We start from the raw sequence: 26,837 nt of genomic DNA on the forward strand, positions 1-26,837 counted from the left end.
GAGTGAGAGGTCTTTATCGTGAATGTCAAAAGCAAAGTCTTCTCAAGCCATTTGTCTCTCTTTCCATCTCTCTCTTCCCCCCGCACTCACTCTGTATCTGTCTCTCACTCTCCTCTCTCTCTCCTTTCTTCCCCCTCTCTCCCTCTCTCTGTATCTAGGTCATTGCTGAGTCCAGACAGTTAGGGGCTTTTCTACACGGTTGAAACCTCCATGGAGAACTGAACAAAAATGAAAGAAGATGCATTACACACATGCACATGAGCCACCACAGTCAAGTTGTTAAGCCAATGCAGCAGAGCCTTCAGTGGCCAATATGAACATCACTGCTCCAAGAGAAATGGTAATGCTGAATTCTCTTCATAGTGCATGTTCATTTGTATAGCCCGCTGTGCAGCATCTGTAGGATGCACCAGAACAAGCCAGATCCATGGAGGTCCCAGCCCACAACCCACAGGACCCAAAGGATCCGCCGCCATTGTCCCGGTGGGTCACAGCTGTTTTGGTGGCACGAGGGAGGGCTACATAATATTAGGCAGATTCTGGATCAGATTGGGATCTGGGGAGTTTGGAGGCCAGGTCAACACCTTGGGCTCTTTGTCATGTTAATATTGTGGCTGACAGGTGTGGATAGCCCTGTAACAATACAGTCAAAAAACTTTTCTATTATGGTATCAATAGCTAATTTCACTTCTTTCACTGCTTCTTCTGGATGTCAGTGTTCTTCACTCTGTCTGGAGGTGGAACAGAACTGGAAGGGAAACTACATCTATTTTTTTGTCACCACCATTAGTGAGGGAATCTACTGGAACTTAGGACTGAATGGTGAAACGAAAGCTGTACCATCAGGCTAGCTCCTTCACACCTGATTGCCAGGTGCAGTGCCTGCATCATTGCCCATGCTGCAACATCTTCCAGTCCATCAACACAAGAAACTCATTTCACCCAGGAACAGCAACTTACTCCCAACCTAAAGGTGGCAATCTGTTTTCCAGCCTAAAACATGGAGGTGTTGATTCTTACAATCAGCGCTTCACACTTGGCTGCAAACCATCTACTGTGTTCTGATGAAGCCAGCAAAACTACACCGTGTGCAAAAAGCAGAAATCCAATTTCAGGTGCTGGTTTCACTTCACCAAACCCATACACTTTCATGCACAGACAGACAAAGGATGTTAACCCGCTACGATGAATCCATTTAGCCTTTGGCTACATGATAAATGGACTGTGCTTATATAGTCTTTTCTGTACTTTTCTAGTCTTATCGGCCACTCAATGTGAGTTACACCACACGACACATTCCCCCATTCACACACATACACACACTCAATGGCAATTTGGGGCTTAAGATTTCGCCCAAGCACATTTCGACATGCAGACTGGAGGAGCTAGGGATCAAACCACCAACCTTCCAATTAGGGGACAACCCACTCTACCTTCTGAGGCACAGCTGCCCCCTAGCTGTTACTCTGGGGTGGGGTTTGTACCTCACTGAACATTCTGCATTGTGCCTTTGGAGTCATCTTAGCTGGGTGCCCACCTCTAGGAAGAGTTGTCACAGTATTAAATCATCCAAAGTTTGTCTGACTGTGGAATAATGAATATGTAAACTCTTTGAGATGACTTTGTAACTCTTTCCAGCTTCATGCAAATCAACAATTCTCCACCGTAAGTCTTCAAAGATCTCTTTTTTGAAAGGCATGGTTCACATCAACAGATGCTTCTCGTGAAAAGCAATATCAAAATGTTTGAGTGATCAGTCAAATCCGAAGTAACTCCAACCCACACCTTGTTTCATTAATTGGATTCCTGGTATGCTAACCTCTGACTCCAATTAGTTTTTGTTGATGTCATTAGCAGGGAGGTTCACATTCTTTTTCCACCCAATACTGTGAATGATTTCTTCAAGAATAACACAATGCTTTGTGTGTTATTAGTTCAAATGAATTGTTTGTTCATAATTGTACAGGTCTGACCATATCTTAACACACACATATAATACACACATTAACACAGGTAATTCAAGAGGTTCACCTACTTTTTTCATTTCATTTAAAATTCTAATGGGTAATCAGTACACCCAGAAGCTCTTTTCTCTTTGTGTAAAAGGGAAATGATGTACTGTAAATGTTGGACTCGCACACAGTGCGTGTACAGATCCTACCTGTAGGTCTGTTTTCATGAGTGAGGCGCCTGCCTCTACCAAATAATGACAGATGGTCCTGTGACACAGAGATGCAGCTCGATGAAGAACTGTCTCCCCGCTGGTGGTTCAGAGTACAGAGACAGAGGGAGAAAAGACAGAGTTAGCATGAGATAACATCATCTTCACGTCTTCTGGGAGTCAAGTACCATTGATGATCAGGCACCCTGCTGCTTTTGTTTGCCCTCTTATGTTTATTCTCTTTAAAATTTGTTGTACTTATCATGATGCCCAGCACATATAGACAGACCAGGGCCCAGTGGAACATTATCAAAGCTGATGCTGCAGTCACAGGGCAAGGGTTTAGAGTTTTACAACATTTTCTTAGCCAGGCTATGTCACCCACAGTATGACCATAAAACTTTAATCACAGTCACAGGGAAAAAATCAAAAACAATTTATTTATTGTAATATCTGAATCAATGAAGTGGTTTAGATGCATAACTGTAACCATGACTGTACTTACTGTAGTTTTTCTGTAACATCTAAAAGGTCATTTGGAGCTAGAAAACAGACAGATGAGAGGAGATTACTGTTACAGACATCAGGCCAGACCAGTGATTACTAAGTATCAATGGTACATTACAAGACAAATTTGTCTATCACGCTGTATCAAATATCATCAGGTGAGATGGGGACAAACTACTTCAACTAAGAGAATGTGATTTATATACCTGCAATCTTACTGAAACATCCATTCTTAGCTACTGAAAATGTTTTTTCATGACTACAATTCACAAAAACTTGTACATCTAAATAAATATCACATCCACAACAATTCACTGATACTGTCACAACATCTTTGCAAACCAAAGTGTTATATTCCACCAGTGTCCACCAGATTAAGTTCATATGCAGTTGTTCTGCACGGACCGTCTACTGTATTCTCAGTGGCCAACAAAAAGTGGTGTATTGTACAAAGCATCCAAAGTTGCACAAACATCAAATAACTGTTAAAAACCATGGTTTACTTGGTTACTTTACATGGTTTATAGAGGTCCAGAAGCCTGGATGTATTAGAATCTGATACAACTAATACAATATGATTATATGGTTCATTTTGACTCATAATGGACGCTTGTTAATGATAGTTACCATTGTCAAGAATGTAGCGGACCATCTCTTTGCTTCCTGTGCTGACGGCATGGTGCAACAAACTGCAGTCTGATTGGTCCAGTGCTGTGAGGTCTGCCCCCTTCAGGTGCAACTCCTGCAGCTTTTAATCAAACAAAATGCAATTTGTAGCAACATTTTGACTGACCACTACAAATATTAACATCATTATTAATATATTAACAACATTAACAACTATTTTTTTCCCTTCAGGCTACATTCTGTGATCACTCAAACTGATAAAACTGATAATACACTATTTGACATTTGACATAAGTTGATATGCTGATGCTGCTAACAAACACTTACTTATTTACTCATCGGCAGACACAGGGCAACACAGAGTTCATGAAGAATCATATTTGTTTGACCTGATGAATATTCACTCTTCTTTTAGCTTTTAGTTTTGTCCCCAGCAACTCCTTAGCCTGTTTAGCCACTATGTTCACCAGCTGGTCAGTATCTGTCTGAGCAGCTGGTGTACAGTAGCCTTATCAAAGCCATTCTCATAAGCAGCCCTAAAGCTTTGGGGTGAAGCCATATCTGTGATGGCTGAATGTTGAAACATGGATAATGGATTGGTTAATGATGATGTTACTTACCTTCTTCACGTCCTTGTTCTTCACACACTCAATCAACATCTCTATCATGAGAGAGAGAGGAGAGAGAGAGAGAGAGAGAGAGAGTCAGTACAAACTCCTAAGTGATGTAGCTTAAGAACATGTATCTGGCCATCATCAGTATAGATATATCAGAAACTGGAGTAGCAACTCTACCACTGAGGGATAGAGCCATGCAACTACATCTCAGTGTGGTCCATAATATCTACAACAACAACACTCTTTCACTATCTCAAAGGCAGGGTTGCCCATCAGATTAGAGCTAGCATTGCTGACTTGTTCTTTCTGAGTTCATACTAACCTGGTTATTTGAAAATGGTTAAGTTAGCATCTCATATTTGAAATACTTAAGTAAATACATAAGTAAATAAAAAAACACCATAGCTTTAGAAAGAAAGATCAATTGCAGCTTGGAAGTATAAGACTATACAGTGTATATAGTGCACAAACTCAGTCTCCAGTTTAACAGTTTGTAAGATATATCTAATATATCTAATACTGTCTAATATGACAGTCCTGTTTCTAATGTTGATTCATCTGTATAATGGTTTGGGGGATGTAGACTGTATTGCTGTTACACTGTATTGTGTAATACTGATAGGTGTCTCTATTATTTTGTTCACCCCATTTCTATCTATCTATGAGGGTATGCAATGTCATTCAGCCTCCGACTGCCTATGAAACATCATCATTACAAACAAACATCCTCATCAAAGCCACAGACAGACTGTTCATGTCACTGGTTAGTGGTTGAAACACAGGCTGTATGTATGGCTGAAGCCAGGCTGGGATATGAGATGAATGTTTATTAGGTTGACCTCAATACTCGCTCTCACTCCTCTCTCTAAATAGCTGAGTCCTAATCCAGTTACGTTAGGCTTAGTATGAGTGTGTGTGTGTGTGTGTGAGAGGAGAGGAGAGGAGAGAACATCAGACAGAGAGTGAGAGAGAAAGAGAGAGGAGACTTCAAAAAACCTCTAAGAGCTTTTGTGGCTAGAAGACAAATCAAAAACAACACACACGCCACAAAACCCAACACACACTCTGAATGTAGGAATTAAATGAATTTAGCCCAGGGAGGGAATTAAGCAAACCAGAAAAAATAAGAGCCAGTCTTAAGACATGAGAGGAGAGGAGAGGAGATTTTATAAAAGCATAGGGGCAATGCATGGACCCTCCACCCTCCTCCTGTTTCTCTCTTACTTATAAATTAGGCACATCTTTCCTTTTCTCTCTCTCTCTCTCTCACACACACATGCACACACACAGCTCCCATAAGGGTCAGACAGGTTGACTGCATCAAACTGAGGAGTTCAACGGAGCAAGTGACATGTGGTGTGTGTGTGTGTGTGTGTGTGAGTGTGTGTGGATGAAAGAGACAGGATGAGTGCCTGTCTTAGAAAAAGAGGATGCATGTATGACAAGAAGAAAAACAACAGAGAAACATGCAAATTAAAGAAGGCAGCCCTCCTCCTGTGTGAAAATCACTTCTGAAGCTAATATGTGGCATGCAGTCTGCCAAATGTGCAGTTATTTCAGAGCACGTTTTCTCCATGTGCCATAGTCAGTGCTTCCTTGAGGGACGCTGTATTTCCTGTCATATCTGTTTGTTTCCAGGGCAAAAATATCAACTCAAATAGGCTACAGAAACTGCGACAGTCCCATACCAGCCTCAGCTGAACTTTAGAAGTCATTTAGAAGTCCTCCATCTCTTATATTATAATCGCACGGCCAAATCGGTGTCTAGTGAAACTAGATATTGAGATTGACTTAATTTTACACTTAGCTGACCTATAATCTTTATTACATTCTATTCCGTTTTCAGTTGCAGTTTGGTTTGGGGTTTAAGGTTTAGGAAGGGATCGTTGGTCAACACAGCTCCTCTCACAACATTAACCATGTGTTAGAAAGCCTCTCTGTCTGTGACTCATTAAAGCAGGGGAGAGGCTAAAATAAGGCTTATACAGTAGGCCTATGTGTTGACTTATTTTGCAATCTGCTGCTGAACACCTGAGTTTCCCTTCAAGGATGAATATGATAAACTGGCTATGGACACCAGCAACACACAAGCACCAAAAATCTGCAGCAATCAGATTCATCTACTGGCTGGATACTCTTTAATTTATTTACCTGTTAAACATTATCTTCTTACTGCTGATCATTTTCTTAGTACTGCAGGTAAATCTGCACTGCCTCATTTGAATGAACCCTCCATCTGTTTGTGCTTGTCCTTCCACCTGCGCACCATGCACCAAAATACCACACAGATGGGCACAGGGGAAAAAAAAAGGTTGGAGAACTGCTTTGCTGGTCATTGCACTGCCCTGAAAATAGGGTCTTATATCGGGTTTCAAGGATAATAATAAGCATAATCAGTAGTTTGGATAATCTGGATGAACTGGTTCCAACCTGTGTGCTCGTATTTTTGCCCTGCTGTAATTTGTTTTAGTGATATCAGCCATTAACTTTGTGAGAACGGACAGAGATGATAGACAAAACTACAAAATAAGACCCAAGTGGGTAATAACCTATAATTATCATTTAAAGGTGTATGTGCAGCAAACAGTGGGAAGTTGTTGCTTTCCTGTGAGGCAGCTCTTGACATTCTTTTCATGAAATAAAAGCAGCGCTGTATCACTCGCTGCTGCACAATGGGACTCATTTCCACAATGATTTTCATCACTGGCAGCGCGAACTGGGTTGCGCTCAGCTCAAAATGCAAAAAATGCCAAAACTGGAACCACGTACAGACCTGCTGGCAAACTCACCACCGAGAGAGAGGCGCGGCTGAACCAGATCATGAAGTGAAAATATACGAGTTCCCAAAGAGAACAAAACCACAGTGAAGCTGAAAGAACAGAGAGCTCAGGCTGCCAGCATGCAAAGTGAGTATGAACAGACAGAGGTTGAGAAAATATGTGTCAGAGAAGAAAACACTCTGTCTGGAGACACAGAGGCTGTCATATCTGCTTTACCCCCCCCCCCCCCCCCCCCCCCCCACACACACACGCACACACGCACACACATGCCTCTTGATTCCAGTTTTAGAGCTTTGTAGTGAGGACATGTCTGTGTTGTGAAGACATTGTAGAGTCAGTTCAAGCATTTTAGTTGTGAAGGTTAGGGGCTCGGGAACGCATTGTATCAATCACGGTGTTCAAGTGCTGAAAGACAGACACGTGTGTGTGTGTGTGTGTGTGCGTGCATGTGTGTGTTTATTACCTTTTTCTCTCTCTCTTTCAGTTTCACTCGTCTTTTGGCTCTTTTCCTGTCTGTGGAGAGAGATCAACATACATAGAGAGGGTTACTGTTTCTGTTCAGCTCTACACAAGCTACACAAGCTACTACACAAACCAGGCAGGCTAAATGCTGCTTCAAATGAGACCATCTTCCTCCCGCCTTCTCTCCACCTCTCTCTAATTACAAACATGTTTTGCTGTCTGTGTGTTAAGATACACGATTAAACATTATTTTAAGTCAGACATTTATAAACATGAGCAAGTGAATTTCATGCTTTGGAGCTGTGAGGTGGGATAGCAAAAATAGACCTGGTCTGTAAAGACAGCAGAGCAGGGAAAAGAGCCGGGGTCATGCATGGCTCACAGACCCGGTAGGCACACACGCACACACACATACACACACATGGGCTATAATGGCAGCAGATTATCTCCGGCAGCCAAGAAGACGGAGCCAGAATGTGATGCATCCGGGTGCTCTGGACATTGGCGCGCAGAGCAAAGCTTTGGTTAGAAGGCATATGGAGAGTGGAAATACAGGGTTTTGTCAGACTGCACAGCACACTGTGTCAGGATTGTCAGATTGAAAAGGGATTGCATATGGGTTGCTTCAAATAAAGGCGTGGAGTCACTTGTGACCATTAACAGCTGGCCAGTGACAGAATGGAGACCCGATGAAAGTTTAGCAAAAAACTGTATCACATAGAAACAGAGCAGCAGCAAAATACAGTGAGAAAAGTAGGGAAGTAGTCTCATATAAAAGCATCAGTGACAGAGTGAAGCGTTAGTTAAAAGCAACTTTAAAAAGTCGAGCTTTAAAGCCGGGGGGAGGGTGGCAGAGCATTTAATGTCCATGGGGAGAGAGTCTCAGAGGGTGGGGACAGCAAAAGAGAGGGATCTGTCACCCCAGGTTTAGTAGTTGGTCCTCTGAGGGATGGGGAGGGAGTTTGAATCAGCTGAGTGGATGTTTTATGGTGGGGTGTGATGGTGGAGGAGACTTGAGAGGTAAGAGGGGGCTTTGGAAGTGATGAGGAGGATCTTGAATTGGATGTGGTGGGAGGTGGAGAGAATGAGGGTGACGTGGTCTCAGGAGTGAGACAGAAGCTCCTTTTACACACAGATCGGACTGTGTTGTTGTTAAGAAGACCCTTCACTACACCGCCTTTGCTTGTTCATTTTGAACCAAACAAAGCCAGCGTCATGTCATCTAAGTGTGTGACATACACATATGTTGGTTTGGCTCTGTGAGTATCTCTGCTTCAGACTGAAAGGTACCGTATAGAAGAATTTGGGGCAATTTACATCTAATAATAGTTTTTTATTGATAACCTGTGAAAAGATTGTAAAGTGACATAAAAAATGAGCCATTTCCTGATTTTCTCAGTTGCCTATAACACCCTGTACACTGATCTCAATGTTAAGAACTCAAGTCGAGTTTTCAGGATGCTTGCTCCAGAGTGCCTTGTCACAATAAAAATCTGTGCTGCTACAGAACTGGCAATGTACCCCAGCACAACACACAATACCCATGCAGGAACAAAAAGCAGAAAGCTTTATCTCATCAAGCCTGTTTGGCCAAGTGTGAATTGGACCAACATCAGGGGGAAAACGAAGATAAACATCAGCAGGGCATTTGATTTACTTGATTCATGGAGGGACCTTTGTTTGGCTTTGGGGGATCAAAACTGATTCTGAGCTGGCTCTCCTATTTGGACAGGTGAGCTAACATTACTCCAAAGCCTTTGAAATGTATTTTGATAATGCGGATTTAGCTGGCTAATGCTTTCTAACGTTAGTTTGCCTGCTAACATGGACAGCCATTTGATAATTACTTCATTGGTCAACAAACCAACACCTGATCCCTGCAGTGTAGCTAAGTTGCAGCTACCTGGCTAACCTTTGCTTGTTTGCTCGGTAACGTCATTGCCATGGTCGGACTGTGACTGATGCATCCCCTGCAGGCTCACAGTGAGGGCTGGTAAGAGACACCGACAGGGTCAGTAAGAACTTTATGGATGCTTGCACCTGCCTACTTACAGAGTGCAGGTAAGCGAGTGAGTGTGCAAGTGCAAGCAACAAGAGACAGGCTGAAGTTCATCTAACGGCCACAGAAGTTTCAATGTTGCAAAAATTACAGGGAAGTTGATCATCTGGATGTTACTTTGACATGTACCCCTTACTTAAACATTATTGTAGACCAAGCAGATATTTGGACCTAAGTAAGAAAACCCTTTGGAATTATCTGCATTTATGTATACATTTGTCTTAAGATATGGTCAGAGCTTTGACTTAAAATAGAAATAGAACAAACACAGCCTGTTTTAACTAATAACACTCAAATCATTATATTATCCTTGCCCATATTGAATACATCATTTAAATATTCACAGTGTAGGTTGGAAAAATATGTGAACCCCTCAGATACTGTCATCACTAAAAGCTAATTGGACATGAGAGTTAGCAAACCTGAAGTCCAATCAATGAAACCAGACTGGAGGTGTGGGTTAGAGAGCTACTTTGACTTTTTAACATTTTGTTACTCACAAGAAGCATCTGCTGATGTAAACCCTGCCTCACAGAAGAGATCTCAGAAGACCTGAAGAATTGTTGATTTGTAGAAAGCTGGAGAGGGTTGGAGTCGTCTCAAAGAGTCTGATATTCATCAAACTCTTATTCAGAGAAACAGACTATAAATGGAGATGATTTAGTTCTGTGACTATTCTCCCTGGAGTGGACGCCCAGCTAAGATGACTCAAAAGCCACAACACAGAATGATCAGTGAGACAAAAAAGAAGCCCAGAGTAACAGTTAAAGGCTTAAAGGAATCATCAGTATATATATATCTGTTCATGAGTCTACCATACGCAGATCATGGAGCACAGAGTGCAGTGTCCTGCCATGGAGACCACACCGCAGGCTCTCCAAAAAAGCAATCAGTGTGTGCCTGAAGTTTGCCAGAGGGCAATGTTGACACTCCACAACACTACTGGGAAAATGTGTTGCAGCAGGGCAATGGCAAGAAAACATCAAAGTAGATCTACTGCAGAATGACTTCAAATAAAGAACATCCATCTTTTGGAGTGGCCCAGTCAGAGACCAGCCCTCAACCCAACTGAGATGCAGAGATGCTGAAGCTGTTGTTGTCAAAGAAGGTTCGAGCAGTTTTAATAACTTGGATTCAATATCCACTGTGAATGCTTCATGGGTGTGTTGAATAAGCCACAGATTAGATTTTGTTGTGTGTTATTAGTTAGAGGACCATTTAATGCAGAAAAGCAGATCATTCCAAAGGGGTCACACACTTTTTCTTGCCACTAAATATTGTATATGTTACACATAGTCTATGTATTTTTACTGTGTTTTGGGAGAGGCCAAAGACAACTGAGACAGACAATAAAGTCAATCAATCAAGATGACAGAGAAGGTTGAAGCCATTTTGACTGTATGTTAGCTGTAGGTTACGTTTGCAAGCCAGCTGGCAAGACATAAACTTTAGAGTTGCTGGGTGCATTTCTCTTTTTTGGTGCCAGTTAACCATGTCCCTACACCTTTAGAACGGTGTGAGCACAAAAAGATATCAACTGATACCAACCCTCCACCACAAGTACCAGTAAGACAGCAAACAAGTTTACCCCCAAACTGCTAAAGTAATGGAGCATTACTGGGATTAAGAACCCACACACATTACTGTAACATGTTACAGAGTAATTCATTACTGTCCAGCACTTCTTATATATTAAAAATGCGATGAATAAAAAGACTGATGGGTTAGATGACAGAGTGAGTTGTCAAGAAAATGATTCCACAATTAAAAAATTAAAAATAATATGAATGTATTTGTATAAATTTAGATGGACAATAAAGTTCATGTATTTATACACATACACACATATGCACTTTTACACACACACACACACACACAGACTGGCCTGTTCAGAAAAAAACATAACATGTACTCATTTGTCATCAGTGATTTAATGAGCAGAGTCCTGTTTTTCTTTAATGACTACCAGTTTGTTGGATTAATGAGCAGAGAGCTGTGACATGTAGACTCAGCTCAGACTGACAATATCAGAGGAACTTAGCGTAGGCCTTCTTAATGAATGAAAGCTCGAAGTAGGAGTCACACACACACACACACACACAGACATCAGCCTCAAGCTGAGACCACACCAAACCACATCACTGGTCTTGTGGCTGCTTTCTCACACCCTGGCCTGGAACTCAGTGTGTAATTGTATTGTTTATCTCCTGCGATATTGAGTTCTACCTAGCTTCAGCTGGCATACAGCCACCCTTCCATCTTGTAAGACCCCTTGATAAAATTGGTAATTAATTTTCCCCTTGATGATGAAAAGCTGTCTGGACCCAGAGGCAGATCATGGTGCTCTCTCCACCTCATCGCTACGCAGTGGTGTTTTCGTTGGAGAGCAGCAGCTGTCCTGACACCAGGCTCCATGCGACCATGCACTGTGATTTGTGTATAACAGACGCATGCTGTTCTAGCCAGCTTCAATGATTCCTTTAAGCCTTTAGTTGTTACTCTGCAGTTATTTTTATTTTTTCTATCTCATTGAACAGTCTGCATTGTGTCTTTAGTCCATTCAGCTCGCACCATTCCATTTATAGACATTGGACTGGCTGATGATATCTAACTCTTTGATGTTACCCTTTCCAGCTTCATATAAATCAATAATTCCTATGCAGATAAATTGGACAATTTATTAATAACAATGAATAACTAATAATAATTCACAAACTTGCAGGAGAGCTGCTAGTGCTCTGGCCAATACGAGCTCCCCTGTTAACAGCAACAGAGCTGCTAGCATCCTCAGCACTGTCACCAGACCGCATGAAATATTTGATGTGAAATATCTGACGACTGAAGTCGACGTCTTTCCAGCTTTGGTTTTGGAGAGAATTCCAACACTTGTTGGAGCTTTTTCTTTTTTTGTCAGTCAGGTTTACTAACTCCTGATTCCAATTAGATTTTTTTTAGCCAGATTTCAGATTACTGCAAGTGTACTGACCTTAGTCTTGGTCTGAAGTCAGCAGCAGTGGTGTTGGAACGATGGATGCAACCGGCCCTGCAGAACACAAAGCAGTAAAGCATGTGCAGGAGAAAAATCATCCAGCGATACTAAATATAAAACACAACAAAAGGGAAAATTTAAGTTTGTATGGATTTGCCTCTCCATTTGTAAGGGCCGCATTATCACATGGGCACTAACACAGTGACCAGAAGCCTCCAGCCAAGAAAACGCTGAATTGGCTTCAAGATAAGTCTGACTGTCCCTGAGTGGCCCGGCCAAAGCCCAGACTAAAACTAATCTGTAGAGAGAGCTGAAGATGGCAGCTCACAGACACTTCCCATCCTGTCTGATGGAAGTTGAGAAGATCTGCCAGGAATAATGGGATAACCTGCCTGAGACAGAGTTACAAGGATTTGTCTAGGAAGATTTGCAAAGGGGCTTCTACAGTGATGAATTAAGGGTCTGAATCATTTAGATTTTTAATAAATTTGCAAAAATTTCACTTTGACATTAACAGTTATTAGGTGTAGATTCATTTATTTATCCATCACAGAGATAGCTATTTTATTGTAATTGTAATTTATTTATTTGAACAGGGACAGTGTACAATAAAACCAGGTTTTAGCAATTGCTAATTTCCACCTGTAGTCCCAGAGCAGGTAGATGGAACAATAAATTATCCACTTATGAAGTGTGCAAAAAGTGAAGGGATCACATTAAAATGTACGAGATACAGACACATATTTATAATCACACACACAAGCCTGTGTGTTAGTGTTGTGCATATGTCTTATATACACACACACACACTACAGAGAGTGCACTAACCTGCTGAGTTTGCTGGCCACAGGTGTTGTGTTGTGCGTTAAAGCTTCCACTGCAGAGCTGTCACTGTTCACTCGCTGCCTCTGGGAAGAACTGCAGCAGAACACAGAGGAAACAAAGTCAGTGAACAAACTCCAGCCAGGCCAGAGACAGCTTACAGCCAGGACTCAATGTTTCCTGTACTGACTTCACATATTCACTCAGGTTTTCAGCCTCCAGACAGCCGCAGGAATGTGGTCTGTTAATTCTTCTGAAACCTCAATTTCCTTTTTTTCCCTAAAAGGAAATATTTCCCATTCACGAATGTATTTCGAATCAATATTTTTTTTAAAGATAGAATCTCACGACATTCCTGCTGTGCATCAAGATCCAGCACCAACTAACTTTCACATAATGCACTCGCAGAGAAGAAATGATGACTGAAAACCATGATGACTGTTAGCTACAACTGTGTTTTAAAACCACTTTAATGAACCATGTCCACCTTTGTGTGACCTCCATGCATCCGCTTATCTGGTCAGTTGGATCCTTGCTAGATAAAGAGTTACAGAGCTGAACACTGAGATAATGAACATGAGTGAGATAAAGGCGCTAGCAGAGAGAGAGGGGGAAGCATTTTGAAGGGAATTAACGCAAGCACAAGCTGAGCTGAGGAGAAAGCAGTAGGAAACAGAGGATGTGTGAATTTTCTTTATGTGAAGAAACTGGTTGCAGTCACGACATTGCTAAAGTGGAATGAGAATCTTATAAAAAGTCCCAAAACGGCAACACGTAGAAAGAAAAATGGGGCGTAGAGGACATACAGGACTTGCGGTTTAGCAGAGTCGAGAACCACTGATACTATGTGTCACTTAGACTGAGTGAGGTACAGCAGGATTTCAAGAGCACCTCACCAGGTTTAGAACGAACATCTTTTAACCACGAGCACCAGGTGTTCTCTAACCCTTAAACAGTTTCCCTTTCATTAAGGGGTTACACTCTACCTATGGCAGCTTCATCTGTTCTGTGGCCAGTGTACCTGTAGCTGATGTGAGCCTGGTAAAGCACTGATAAACAACCTGTTTGGCTGTAAAGCCTACGCACTAGGGATGTCAAGCTGCTTTACATATGACCACTCTGTTTACCACAGGAATTTCTGCAGGTCTCTGTCTTTTTAGAGTCCCATTAGCCAAAATGTAAAACCCTTTTCAGCCCCTGAGCCATCTCTCCACTTAACTGTGTGAGGAAAAGGTGACTTCATTACAAATATCATGCATTTCATTTCTATTCTTTTATATTTGTATTTTCAAAGTGCTCATGTTGTGTTTCACTGCTGCAAAACTAACTGCCCTCTGGGGACAAATACAGTAACTGACTGATTGAAGTCAACCTCAAGTCAATCTCAACGCACTCGCTTGCTCAAGAGCTTTTGCCCGAATCACATGCTCTTCATCAGCAACTGCAGGGATTAAACCTCTGAGAGTTCACATCCCTGCTGATGTAAAAGTTTAGCTACACAGTTTATTCCCGAGCAGGGGAAGAGCTGACAAGACAAGCTCAACTCAAAGTCCACTTACGATTGTATATGTGACCTCTTTTGTCTTTTAAGCACTGTATAAGGACTTGTACTGCAGCTCCAGCTCCACAGCAGTGCTTCCAATTGCACAGTGATAAACACATGTTTCCTGTGCGTGCTGATCTTATCCTGACAGTATAAAATATACTAGAATATGAAAATGTACATTACACATTCTTGTGGCTGTGAATTAGTCAAATTCACTTAGTTTTCTTTCCTGAAATATACCTTACAAATATTTCAGAGTTTCCCTGGCCTGTGGAGAGCCTGACTGTGCCTGCTCAGATGTTCACCTGATGCTGAAGTGTAAACTGACAGCATGTGAAGCTATCAGTGCAAAAAAAAAAAACAACAAAATGTTTTGTGTGTAGGTGTCTTTCAGTGTGTTTGTCAGAGAGACAGAGGGGTGGAGAGAAGCAGAAGAGAGAGAGGTAATTATAGTGGGAGGAATAACGTTCACCTCTGGCCCTGCGTGGGAAAACTGCTACACTGTTTGTGTGAGAGAGTGTGTGTGCGTCTAAGTACAGTAGATTGGTGTGACTCTCGAGTGCTCTGACATGTATTCCATTTCTCTCTCCATCCACTGTTTTTCTGACTCTGTCTTTCTCCTAAACCCATCTCTCCCTCTCTGCCCCTGCCTCTCGGCCTCATCTCTCCTCCTCATCCTCCCACTCAGTGCACTCAGCATTGCAAATCAGCCCGCCGACACACACACACACACACACACACACACACACATAGCTAAAGGGAAATGTTGTTAGGATCAGAAGGTTGTGTTGTTCTGCCTATACTCACATTGTACCTGTTACTTTATTTATTCCCTCATTCGGTTCTGAATGCTAATCTTTATATGTTTACATTTTGTATTTTACATCCACACAGCAGCTTGGATGCCAGGAGAAATATTATGATCCTGAAGTGTTTATTCAATCACATTGTTATATTATCTGCGTTGTTGTTTCCATAGCTGATATTCAAAGTGTTCATGGCTACAAGACATCACATAATTACACTGAGATGACAGGAAAAGTAAATACACGTCCAGGCTCTGAACCAAACCGGCTTGTACACTCATAACTGTTAGCAAGGGCTGTACAGCATGCCCACTCATGTTTGTGCTAATAACTACCATTAATTACTTAAATAGTGCAAAAGCGCACTGCTGCTAATGAGTGATCTCATTCAATTATGTGATCGGGAAAAAGCAGACCGGTCTACCATGTGTGTGTGTGTGTGTTTTACTCATATTTGTTATATTTATGTATGTTTACATGCATGGAATAAATGAATAAACATACTTTCACAGTTATCCCTGCTGCTGCTCAGTCACAGTCTTCACTTGGCCTTCAAGCCATAATATCATGAGGGAACAGTAAATAGCCACTGCAGCGGCAGGTTTCTTCTGATTCTGTGTTTACTGTAAATTCCAATTTATTCATAATTGCTTCCTTTGTGCCTTTTTTCCCTTCTCCTTTCTCTGCTGCTCCTCCCACACACACACACACACACACACACACACACACAAAGGACTTCAGCATTCATGTCTTCACAGCATCACTGGTCCTTCCTACATTTAAGATTAACTGACAAGAAACTCTTGCTCATGTTAGTGATCGACTGATCTCATGAGCAAAGGCGAAAGTATTGTGATGTGGTTTTAAAACGTCCAGCTGTTAGGGAGGAGGGTCAGTCGGCTCAGAAAACACTCCTGTGGTTCGTTTTAGAAGGAGATTGAAAATTACTTCATTTGCTGGTTTGCAAACAACATGAGAGGAGGAGTAGACTGGGTGTTATCACATACGTGTAATATTAAGAGTTAAAAGGTTGATGATGCATCTGCATTTTTCAGTGAAGTGATAAAACGTCATAATCAGTGTTAACATAGAATTTGGAATGATATCACTTTGAACTCTCAGACTCTCATGCCACATATGGTTATTTTCAGGATAAACTGGTCTTTGGTCTCTCATAAATGCCATGAACAGACACACTGAAAAAAATAATGAAGCCTAAACCTCAGCCTTATGTATTTTAATTACATTATAATTTTCCATGTAATTTTACCACATACTTTCAATGTGAAAGGTGACATTTATGCATGTTTTTCTGTTGAGTCAGTGTGAATAATTCAATAATGTTTATTCAAGAATTAATTCTGAATAATCGCCAGTCCATCACAGGGCCAACACATGTAGACAAACAACCATTCACACTCACATTCACACCTACAGGCAACTGTAGAGTCACCAATTAACATAATGTGCATGTCTTCAGATAGTGGGAGATGTAGAAGTTTACATTAACTTAATCTAATCAGATGACATTACTTAATTCTATTCACACTGACTCAACATGATAGAAAAACATGGCATAAATGTAACCGTGTACATTGAAACAATGTGGTAAAATTACATGGAATATTATAATGTAATTAAAATACATAAGTCTATGTTTTAGGCTTCATTGTTTTTTTGTTTTTTTTGGTGCACTACAAGAATCTGTATATCAGTGTTTAAATAAATGGATAAGACTGCCATAGAACTCCACTGTTCATCACTAGATGACATGTCCCTTCATTACCATGAAGGCAAACTACAGTTTGTTTTGACTCAATCCCACATACGCTGTGACACACTGCTGCTTCAAATACTCATTAAATCTTGACATGAGGATTGATCCACCAGTGATGTGACCAGTGTGTCTCCAACAAATGCATATGCTCCTGTTTTAGTAGCATTTAGTGGCAAAAACAACAGTGACCAGCTATTTTAGGAAAATGAGCCTTTAGCTTAAGGTAACATACAGAGACACACACAGACAGTAGAGAAGTCAGAAGTATTCAGCCATGCAAATAGTTTGTTAGTTTGGTTCGTGTTGTGAGATCAATAAGAAAAATTTGAAATAACACCAGACTTCTCCTAAAAATCAGTGAGCAGGAAAAAAATGAGAAACTCTTCATCCTCTCCTCTCTCCCTCTCTCTCTGTCTCTGCGAATCAATTTTATCTCCGCGCAGGATTCTGATTCTGCCTGAAGAGAGCGAGTGTTTAAAGAGCATCAACAAACAGCTGCTCTAACAGGTTCCTGTAGGTGAGAATTTAATCTGAGCGAGTGTGTGTGTGTAAATAGGGTTAAAAGGATTTAATATGGAGGCAGGGCAAGCAGGAAAAATGTGTTATCCACAGACCTGCTCTCGCACACACACACACACACACACACACTGAGAACACATAAACACATAAACACACAACCATAGCTAATATTATAATAACACTTGGCTGCAAGAAGGAAAACAAACCATGGAAAAATGCAGACAGAAAATAATTCTCATGCATATACACACATACACACACACACACTTCAGAATTATGCAGTGCCACTTAGTGCAGGCTTTGACCCCTAACAGGCTCTATAGGCTTGACAATTTAAACTGTAAAGCAGCACACTTAAATCTGCACATAGTTGCAAGAACAAATCAGAGTGACTGTCCTTCCCACAGTATCAGCCACATATACAAGGATGTCATAATGCAACTTAACATTCACTTTCTTGCCAGAGCATAACATTGCTTTCTGAATGTTATGCTTCTTTATGTCCGCATGTATTTAAAGTCACTGCAGTTAAATGTAAATTCTTGTTGTAATCAAAAAAATCTAGTGGAATATCAAGGGTATGCTTGTTGGCAGTGTACATAAAGTTTGTATTGTGTTTTTACCTGGGAAGAGAGGATGAAGGTGAAGGAGAGGAAGAAGTGACAGGGTTAGGCAAAGACACTGTTGGAGGTCTGATTTGAGGGGATTTCCGTAAAGATAACCAGAAGTACATATTATGAAATATGGCACTCCTTCATTGGGTAACACAGACGTCACTCAAACAGGGCTGAAATCTGGCTGATTCAGAGCACAGACAGAGTCTGTCAGATAAAGGCTTATTAATGGAGGTTTCCATCCAACAAACTGATAGTGTTAAATCTATTCAAAGGCAATAGAGCAGCAAAGTGGGCTCGGAAATACACAAAGACTAATTTCCAAACAGTTTCCTTTGCCACCTAATGCCATGGTAGACTCAATGGTTGGTGAATAGCTACGCTGTTCCAGTAAAACTGCAACGTCAGCAAAGTGTGATGACATGGAGTTCCTAACTGACCATTTCTGCCCTCCAGAGTAAAATCTTTTTCATGCAGAACAATGAACTACCCCATGATGAATAAAACACCACTGGTTGCCATAAAGGTAGAAAAAATCATGCTGTGGCCACCATCACCCCCTGACCTCAACCCTACTGAGAACCTGTGGAGCATCCTCAAAAGGAACATCTGTAATGATGGCCGACAGTTATAAAGACAGTAAAGTAATACATGCATAAAAAGACAGAGTGGATTTTTAAGTCTTCTTTCAGTGTATTTACGGCACTACTGTAATGTTTAACTGCAGGTGGCACTGGATCATTGTATGATGAATCATATTTGGTACTATTATGCAGAAGAAAACGTGATGACTGTGCAATCTTCAACATGTCCAAACTTAAAAGAGACCATCTGCTCTTCTGTGAGAAAAAACCGTCCACAGGACTCCAAAAGTGTCTCATGATGGAGAGAGCCCTTTGTTTAAAGGGGATGGAGGTAGTCAATGTGATTGGTCATGATTGCCACAACCTCTAAAACCCCACCTATAATGTATGATAATGTATTCTTTCTGATCCTGTTGCAGGTGTGCCAGGCACGCCTGGATACCAAAATACCAAAGTGATCTTGGCACACCCCAGCACTAGGCAGGGTGCCCTTGACAGTGATCTGTGTTGCGCCAAGGGTTCATGAAAACAGGGCCCATAGTGAGAGTTTAGTTTTGCAGTGAATAAATTTAATTCCTCTGTGATGTGTCCCCATTTTTCCAAATGTCATCCAAATGTGTCTGCAGTAGATAGACGGCCACTGACGGCCATTTTTTCTCACTCTGTCTCTTCCCTTTCTGCCTTGTTCTGGATTTATTTATAAACGGTAGCGCAATATGTTTTCCAGTGTTTTCAGTTAGGCTGGTTTCAGTGTTGCAGCATGTGGCCTACTTTCCTGCAGGTATCTGTCAAACACATTTGCAGACTGTGAAATTATGTGATTTCCTATCAGTGTCTGCATGAAGATTATGTACCTCTGTAAAGAAGAGACAGATTGATTCTGGAGACTGGATTCTTTTTCTCCATAAAATCTCAGCTGTCCTTGATGCCAGGTAGACAGTGGCTTAGAAAATGGAAAATGGTTCTATAGGGTTTGCAGCAACAGTCTTATAGCACTAATAGGGTAAGGTTCAACCAGTGGTGACACAGATAGAATCAGTGTGATGGTGATTGACTCACCTGCTGTTAACTGGAGTGGAGTCAGGGTCAAGAGCAGCTGAAGGGGAGGTGCCCACTGTCGTCATGACGATCAGTTCAGGGTCCAGGATGAAGATCTCTTCCTGGGAGATTTCTGATACATAGTTGAGATGTTCCTGATGGAAAAACAAGTGGAGAGTCGCTGAGCTTTTATATATGACTTTAATCATTGAACAAAAAATATTCAATCAAAAAGTCATCAGTAGCACTGTAACAGCAAAACTGGCTGCTGTCAGAACTGGGAGGTAAACATGATTTGTGGCGATTGCGATACAAAATGTCTAACCACCGGCTCTGAAATTATCTGTGGAAATTAGGTGATAAATCACTCGGATAACACAAGACTGCACGTGTAACCGTGATTCTGTGAGTGAGATAAATGTCCCTCCACTCTGTTACAAGATTCATATGTAGTGGATAGCTACAGCGACTGTGTGCCTATTCTCACTGATCAGTCTCAAACTGGAGCACCTGCTGTGTGAAGAAAGCAGAGTTCCCACAGCAATGTTAAAATGAGAGAACTGTATAGATGTGGATAGAAAAACCCACGTGGCAGGGGAGTCAGCACCCAGCCTCTGACAGAAACTCTCAATCTATCCAAACAAGGAGGGAGCTGTGTACTAACTAGAAGCCTCTGTACCTGTGCTGTCTGGTGTATTAAAACACACCAGACAATAAGAATAATTAAGCAGCTGGCGAAAGAAACTAATTCTGTTCACACTCATGAAACAGTGGACATCTGAAAACTGCTGCAGCATTGAGACAAACCAAGTCACCAGGAGAGATGGGCGTCCGCCTCACTTCTCAAAATCCTATTTTTTATCTCCCTTAATTGTACGGTTTCAGTTTGATTCATTATTAAAAGACCTTTAAACAGCGTCCTGTCCAACTGCCAAAATCCAGATGTTACGTTAGCAGTAACAACTGTACTAGATTAGATTAGAGAGAGTGATTCTGTTTGGAAATGCTAACTAGATTAACTGAGGTGAGTCAGTCTGTGTATTACACCTCGTGAAAGACACCTGTAACCATGGTAACAGCACACAAAGATGGTGACAGCTGTATATTCAAAATGCTTAGAAGGCAACCACTACGTATTAAAGGCAATAACACAAGTCAACGTGGACGTACCTGTGCTCTGTCTATCCTGTAGAAGCGATCTGCTGTTGTAGCTGAGGAGACAAACAGAAACACAGTGTTAACCAGTGAAATATCAGTACTAAAAGTTGAGGCCAAGCAAACAGCTTTCATCACTGTTAAACTGTACATGAATCTGTGGAAAAGAACTGAAAATCACTATCTGCACTGTGTAGCTGTATTATGTAGAAAAATATGAAAAGGTTCTATCAGGACTGGTAGATCATTAGTATTAAAGGACCCAGAGACCAGGACTCAGAGACCTCAGTGAAACTATCTTCCTGCTGTTACCACTGTGTGATTGGAGTATGAGTTACATGCTATAGGTTTACTGATGTCACTTTAAAGGTTAGTGCAGCACTGATACTGAGTAGAACTCTCTTTTTTCTTCTCCCTCCTCTGAAATGTTCAGCGAGCTGTTGTATCTTTCTTGACTCCAGTTCTCTGCTAAATTCCACCAGGACTCTACCCGAGCAGAGGTGTGTGTGTGTGTGTGTGTGTGTGTGTGTGTACATGCATGTTTAACATTGTGTAACACGCCTGGTTTTTCCTCTGTGATATTTTTGGTAAGCTGCCGTATGATATTAATATTCATGACTTTCAACAATAAACAGGATCTGATAGAACTATGCTTATGTTATTCTGAGAGGCTACCAGCACAGAAATCTGTTGTCCTGAACTGTAGCCTAAATCCTGCTTCTTTTTTTTTTACCTGCCATACGTGCTGTTAGATATGAAAACACTGCTTCAACCCAGAGGCTTGACGTACTGCTTGATCTTTTCAGCAGACTACATTTTGTGAATTACCAAACAGGTTTTAAACAAACCCAGTCAAGTCAAAAGCTATAATTAATGCTCTGTCTGTCTGAGTGTTGCTTCATGGCAGAAAGAACAATGGCAGTGTGTGCAGATGTAGTGGAGCTACTGAAAAATAATGATGTCACTCTCCCAACTCATCTCATCTAATGATATAATGAACCTCCTCACACTTTATCAGTAAAGTTTAAGTTGATCACCACCGGTTGGCTTCTCCTCTTTTTGGGTGTCCTGTCTGCTGCCTCAGTCAGATCAGGACTACGCTGAATTAAAGATAGGTTCACTATTTTCAAGCTGTGTTAAAGCAATGATAAGTGTCGTTATGTACACAGGAACAGTTTTTGTTTGCTGCGATTATCAGAGCCCTTCCTGACATGATGGGGACAAAACGCAAAAATGGATTCCAAAGTTTATCTGAAGTTGATATGAAGCTTCAAATCACGTATCCTTCAAAATTACAGTGTTTTTAGAACAAAACTTTGTGAAGGAAACACAATCTGGTGCCTACTAAAATACTCCACTTAATTTAACTAACTCAGACAGCTGAGGCCTCATATTATCTTGGAATAATAGAAGTGGATTGGGGAAGGCTTTCTTAATAGTCAGTGTGAATATATAAAGCAAACCCTTCATAAGGGTATCTGTGTTCTATATCAGTTAGCCTATGTTAATGTGATGAAACACTACTTTATATAAGAAAAATCAGCACAGCACAGTACAAAATTATAACAGTTTTAGTAAGTGATTTTGACACAGGGCCCTGTGAGAATAATGCAGAGCACAGTTGTATATATAGTGTGCTGAAATGGTACAAATTCCCAAATAAATCTTTATTATCACAATTTTATAAATGACGGTGTACAGGCAAGAATATGACAAAGGGTCAGAGATAAACTGTGTACCGGTGAGGTCATTTCTGACACAGGATCAACAGTGTGTGACAGGTGTCACTGATGCTTACCGGGACTAAAGCATGTGTTCTCTGCAGAGCCTGGAGATGATTACAGAGTTACTACAGAGAATATTTTGCGATTTGTGTGACATTTTAAAAGATTCATGATAGATTCAATTTGCCACAGTGTAAACGGCCTCTTGAGTGTTCACAGCCAGTTCAAATACAGTTGGCTTAGTGAAGTTGCGCATAACTGATGAATGACATTTAAAAATGCTATGATAGAGTCAGATGGCAATGTGAGTGGAGTCATCTGGTTGTAAGCTGGGCTAATACAGCTTGAATGATTTTGTCACTGGATTTAAAGAATTGTTCTGATATTACTACAGTTAGAGATACATTGGGATTTATTTCAAGCTTACGACAAAATCCCCCTCTCCCTCTGTAAAGATACATTATATACAGTAAAGGATATATAGTTTTTCAGCAGGTTGTTTCTAAAAAATAAAACACTGAATATCTGGGAGAAAAGAAACTGTATATGCTATGTTTGTTTTGCACTTTTTTCAAGTTAATTTCACAAAAAAGAGACAATCTACTACCATGTATACACTACATGATTGTCAAAGTTGTAGTGTTCACACTACACAATTTGTTGTCTTGTAATAGGGAATCTTGAAATCGTGGGTCAGCAACAGGGGGGTCACCAGGAGGAATCCCCAATGAGTGTGTCTGGTCTCTAAACTACTGTTTACATTGTTTACAGTAGCCACTTTAATTTTCTATTACAGTTTTTATTCTTTATATTTATATTTATAATATAAATAGTGTTCATTTTATTTTAATACTTTTATTTTAAATATGGTTATGTTTATGTAGCTAAATCTACACTTCATAAAGAATGCCTATACACGTACTGTACCTTTTCATGCACGTATCGAATCAGCCAATCATGTGGCAGCAGTGCAGTGTATAAAACAATGCAGACGCAGGTCAAGAGCTTCAGCTAATGTCCACCACAGAATGAGGAAAAAAACGTACTCTCCGTGACTTTGACCCTGGTATGATTGTTGGTGCCAAACAGGCTGGTTTGAGTATTTCTGAAACTGCCGATCATCAGGGAATAAATAATGAACAAAGTGATGTACTTACGGTCAAGGAAACACCACTTTGGAGATAATCTCTGTGAAGAAAGAATCTTTGGCTTGGCCGCCTCCTCCTGAATGACAGAAAGACAGAGTAGCAAGATTAAAGAGCAGATGATAACTGGCTGACAGTGGAACAGGAGCACAGCTCACCTGAGAGTGGAACTTTGTGATTATAGTGATCTATCTATCCACAGAACAGGACCACCAAGATGACAGAACGGCTCCAAGGCAGAAAAGAAGAAGAAATAGGAGCAGAGGTTTGGGTTCACTCGACACTGACCAGGGGCCTTTGATGATCTGTTTCTTAGAGTCAGGTTACACAGGAACTCACAGCATTGTACATACCTGGATTCTATCCTGCTAACTGCTAATGCTAGCCTCAAATGGGACCTAAATTTATGCTGTACTTTTGTCATTCCAAGTGTGTTCTTCCAACTCAGCAAACTGAGTTCACAGTATACAGAAAGTAATTGGTTTTAGTCACTGTGAGCATTTGACAAACGTTTAAGTTGCAGCCTAAATGAAGTTTTGCAACTTGAGTAAAGTGCAAGCCAAAACCACAAATAATACTAGCTACTGTGATGCTAAATCTGAACAAACGTAACACAAACTTATAAATAAATTGCACCATTAAACTGCTGAACTGTAGTTCATAGCCCAGAGATAACTGCACTCATAGCAGAAGTTCAGGCAGGAATGTAAAGGCATTAGGACACAGGGTGTGGAGGAGGTAGAGTAGGTCATCCACAAACCACAGGATTGGTGGTCTGATCCCCATGTCCTCCTGTCCACATGTCCCTGGGCAAGACACTGAATCTGAGTAAAAATGTGTGTGAATGGGTGTTGAAGCAGTGTTTTTATTATTGTATTTGTGTTCTCTATACTAAATTGTACTCTGGCCCTTTACTTGCCCTTTGTGGCAGTATCAGTGTGTACCCTCTGGTCAAACCTGTGTTGAATCAGGTCATTGAATTGATTGTCTTGTACATAAGCCCCTTGCTGCTTCAGCCACTGAATTCTAATGCTGTATTCCTTTTCTCCATTTACTTCTACCATTAGGCTAGATTATATACAATTTTCAATTGTTACAATTAATGACACACAATGCGTATAATGGTCTACTGATCCATGCGTTCAACCTGTGTTGGACCCATTTATATAAAGCATCATGCTCACATGTTTCTCTCTGATAGCTGCCATTAGCAGAGCCTCCTGTTAGCAGAGTAGCTCCACACAGACTTACATAACATAATTGCCAAATACAGTTAGGTTTCAGAGTGTGTGTTTCCCCAAAGCAAATACAGGAAAAAGGTAGCACTCCGGTGGAAAAAAAAAAAGACAGACTAAATCCAGCCAGAGTCAGACCTATGATCAACACAGGTCAGGAGGAATGTCATGATGAGACTTTAGAGCAAATTATCCTACTTTACTACTCTCTACTTTCTCCATATCTAGGACATGTTTAATTCATAGATTATATAAGAACATGCAAAAAAGTGGAGGTTTCAGCTTTAGAATGCTTAAAAACTCAGGAGCATTGTGTCTGTGACCTCAAGATAGTTGTCCACACCGTCATATTCACTCGCCTCATTACTGTAAGTTTTTTGTATTTTGGTTTCACCCAGACTTTTTTTTTAACACAGTCTCCAATTAGCTCAGAATGTAGCAGCAAGACTTTTAACAAGATCAAAAAACAGACACCATATTACTGCGATTCCTGCCTCCCTGCTCTGGCTCCCTGTTAGCTGTAGATTGAAGTTTAAAACCTTGCTCTTTGTTTACAGAGCAGTAAATGGTGTTAGCCTGGCTTCTGTCTCTACAGCCCTGCCCCCGTACCACACTGTCAGACACCTCAGATCCTCCAACCAAAGACTCATCTGTCCACAAATCAAGGAGTAAATGTTGCAGTGATGGAGCTTTCTCAGCAGACTGCTGAAAACTGTGACATTCTCCTCCTCATCAGTGTGTTCTGCTCAATTTACTGATGTTTCCAACTTAAAACACACTTGAACGCACTAACTATTGACTGTCCCCTGCTTTGTATTGTTTCTTCTTGGCCATATGGTTTATGCTGCACGTTCGTTTGTTCTCTCTCTATGAGCTGCAAAGCACTTTGGGACAACTTTGTCGCATCCGCCTCGTTAAACCTAATGCAGTATCTAACAGCCCTGTGGTTAGCCTGCCCTTCATGAAAGTTTTAATGCTAGTTTTTGGTAAAACTGTTTTAAAGACAGGGAAGACCCAAGAGGACCCAGAGGAGACAGGGGCCAGGGGGACCTGTTGAGCAGACTGTGGCGGTTCCAGAGGCTGTATGTGTCAGAGAGTAGTGACACTACATGAAAAGATGCTACTACTGTACCATTGTACCACTCCTTTTTCCAGTAGAAGTTGGGTGTTACAGGCAGGCCTGCTACATCTCCAAAAGTCCTCAACCCTCACACACCCACCTGTACGTGTTGCTGATGGGCCATAACACACACACACACACACACACATACACATACACATACACATACACACAACGGATGCTCCTTTTGCGCACAGAAAAGGAATGTTATTTTCCTCACCCTGTTGTCCATTGTTATTTAATGATTGTTATTTAAGGCTACTGCCATTCTACGTGAACAATTACTCCACCCCTCTACTTTGGACATATCATACCAGCAACAACACACTAAGGCCAATATACCATACACATAGCACATATAGTCTATTGCAATGCTGGTGTGCTCAAAGTGTCAACAATATTTAAGTATGCATCAGGCAATATGCAGGCCCCTGAGTCTTATATCTGTTGTACATACAGTATAAGATATGAAAGTAAGCCTACATACCACTTAGAATTATGTTTTTGTTTTTGCTCTCTTTGCTGCCAAAGTTGCAGCTAAAAGAATGAG

At 41.0% G+C, this 26,837-nt stretch overlaps 1 protein-coding gene across 4 annotated transcripts in view; it reads right to left on the reverse strand.

Annotated features, from left to right (window-relative positions):
• Positions 1-26,837, reverse strand: part of LOC108902539 (diacylglycerol kinase zeta) — a 78,087-nt gene that overhangs the window by 5,114 nt on the left and 46,136 nt on the right. For 2 of the 4 annotated variants that reach the window (XM_018704452.2, XM_018704451.2), the window contains exons 26-36: positions 23,945-24,011; positions 22,862-22,891; positions 21,079-21,119; positions 19,930-20,063; positions 13,031-13,120; positions 12,200-12,256; positions 7,156-7,205; positions 3,916-3,956; positions 3,296-3,416; positions 2,667-2,703; positions 2,162-2,261 (exon numbers count right to left, since the gene is read on the reverse strand). In XM_018704452.2, coding sequence (XP_018559968.1) covers positions 2,162-2,261; positions 2,667-2,703; positions 3,296-3,416; positions 3,916-3,956; positions 7,156-7,205; positions 12,200-12,256; positions 13,031-13,120; positions 19,930-20,063; positions 21,079-21,119; positions 22,862-22,891; positions 23,945-24,011 — 768 coding nt within the window. The remainder of the gene's footprint in view (positions 1-2,161; positions 2,262-2,666; positions 2,704-3,295; positions 3,417-3,915; positions 3,957-7,155; positions 7,206-12,199; positions 12,257-13,030; positions 13,121-19,929; positions 20,064-21,078; positions 21,120-22,861; positions 22,892-23,944; positions 24,012-26,837) is intronic. The other 2 variants (XM_018704449.2, XM_018704453.2) reach the window with 1 other exon arrangement.

This window comes from Lates calcarifer, linkage group LG7_2 (assembly GCF_001640805.2).
Source record: "Lates calcarifer isolate ASB-BC8 linkage group LG7_2, TLL_Latcal_v3, whole genome shotgun sequence".
In the NCBI taxonomy this organism is placed as follows: Eukaryota; Metazoa; Chordata; class Actinopteri; family Centropomidae; genus Lates; species Lates calcarifer.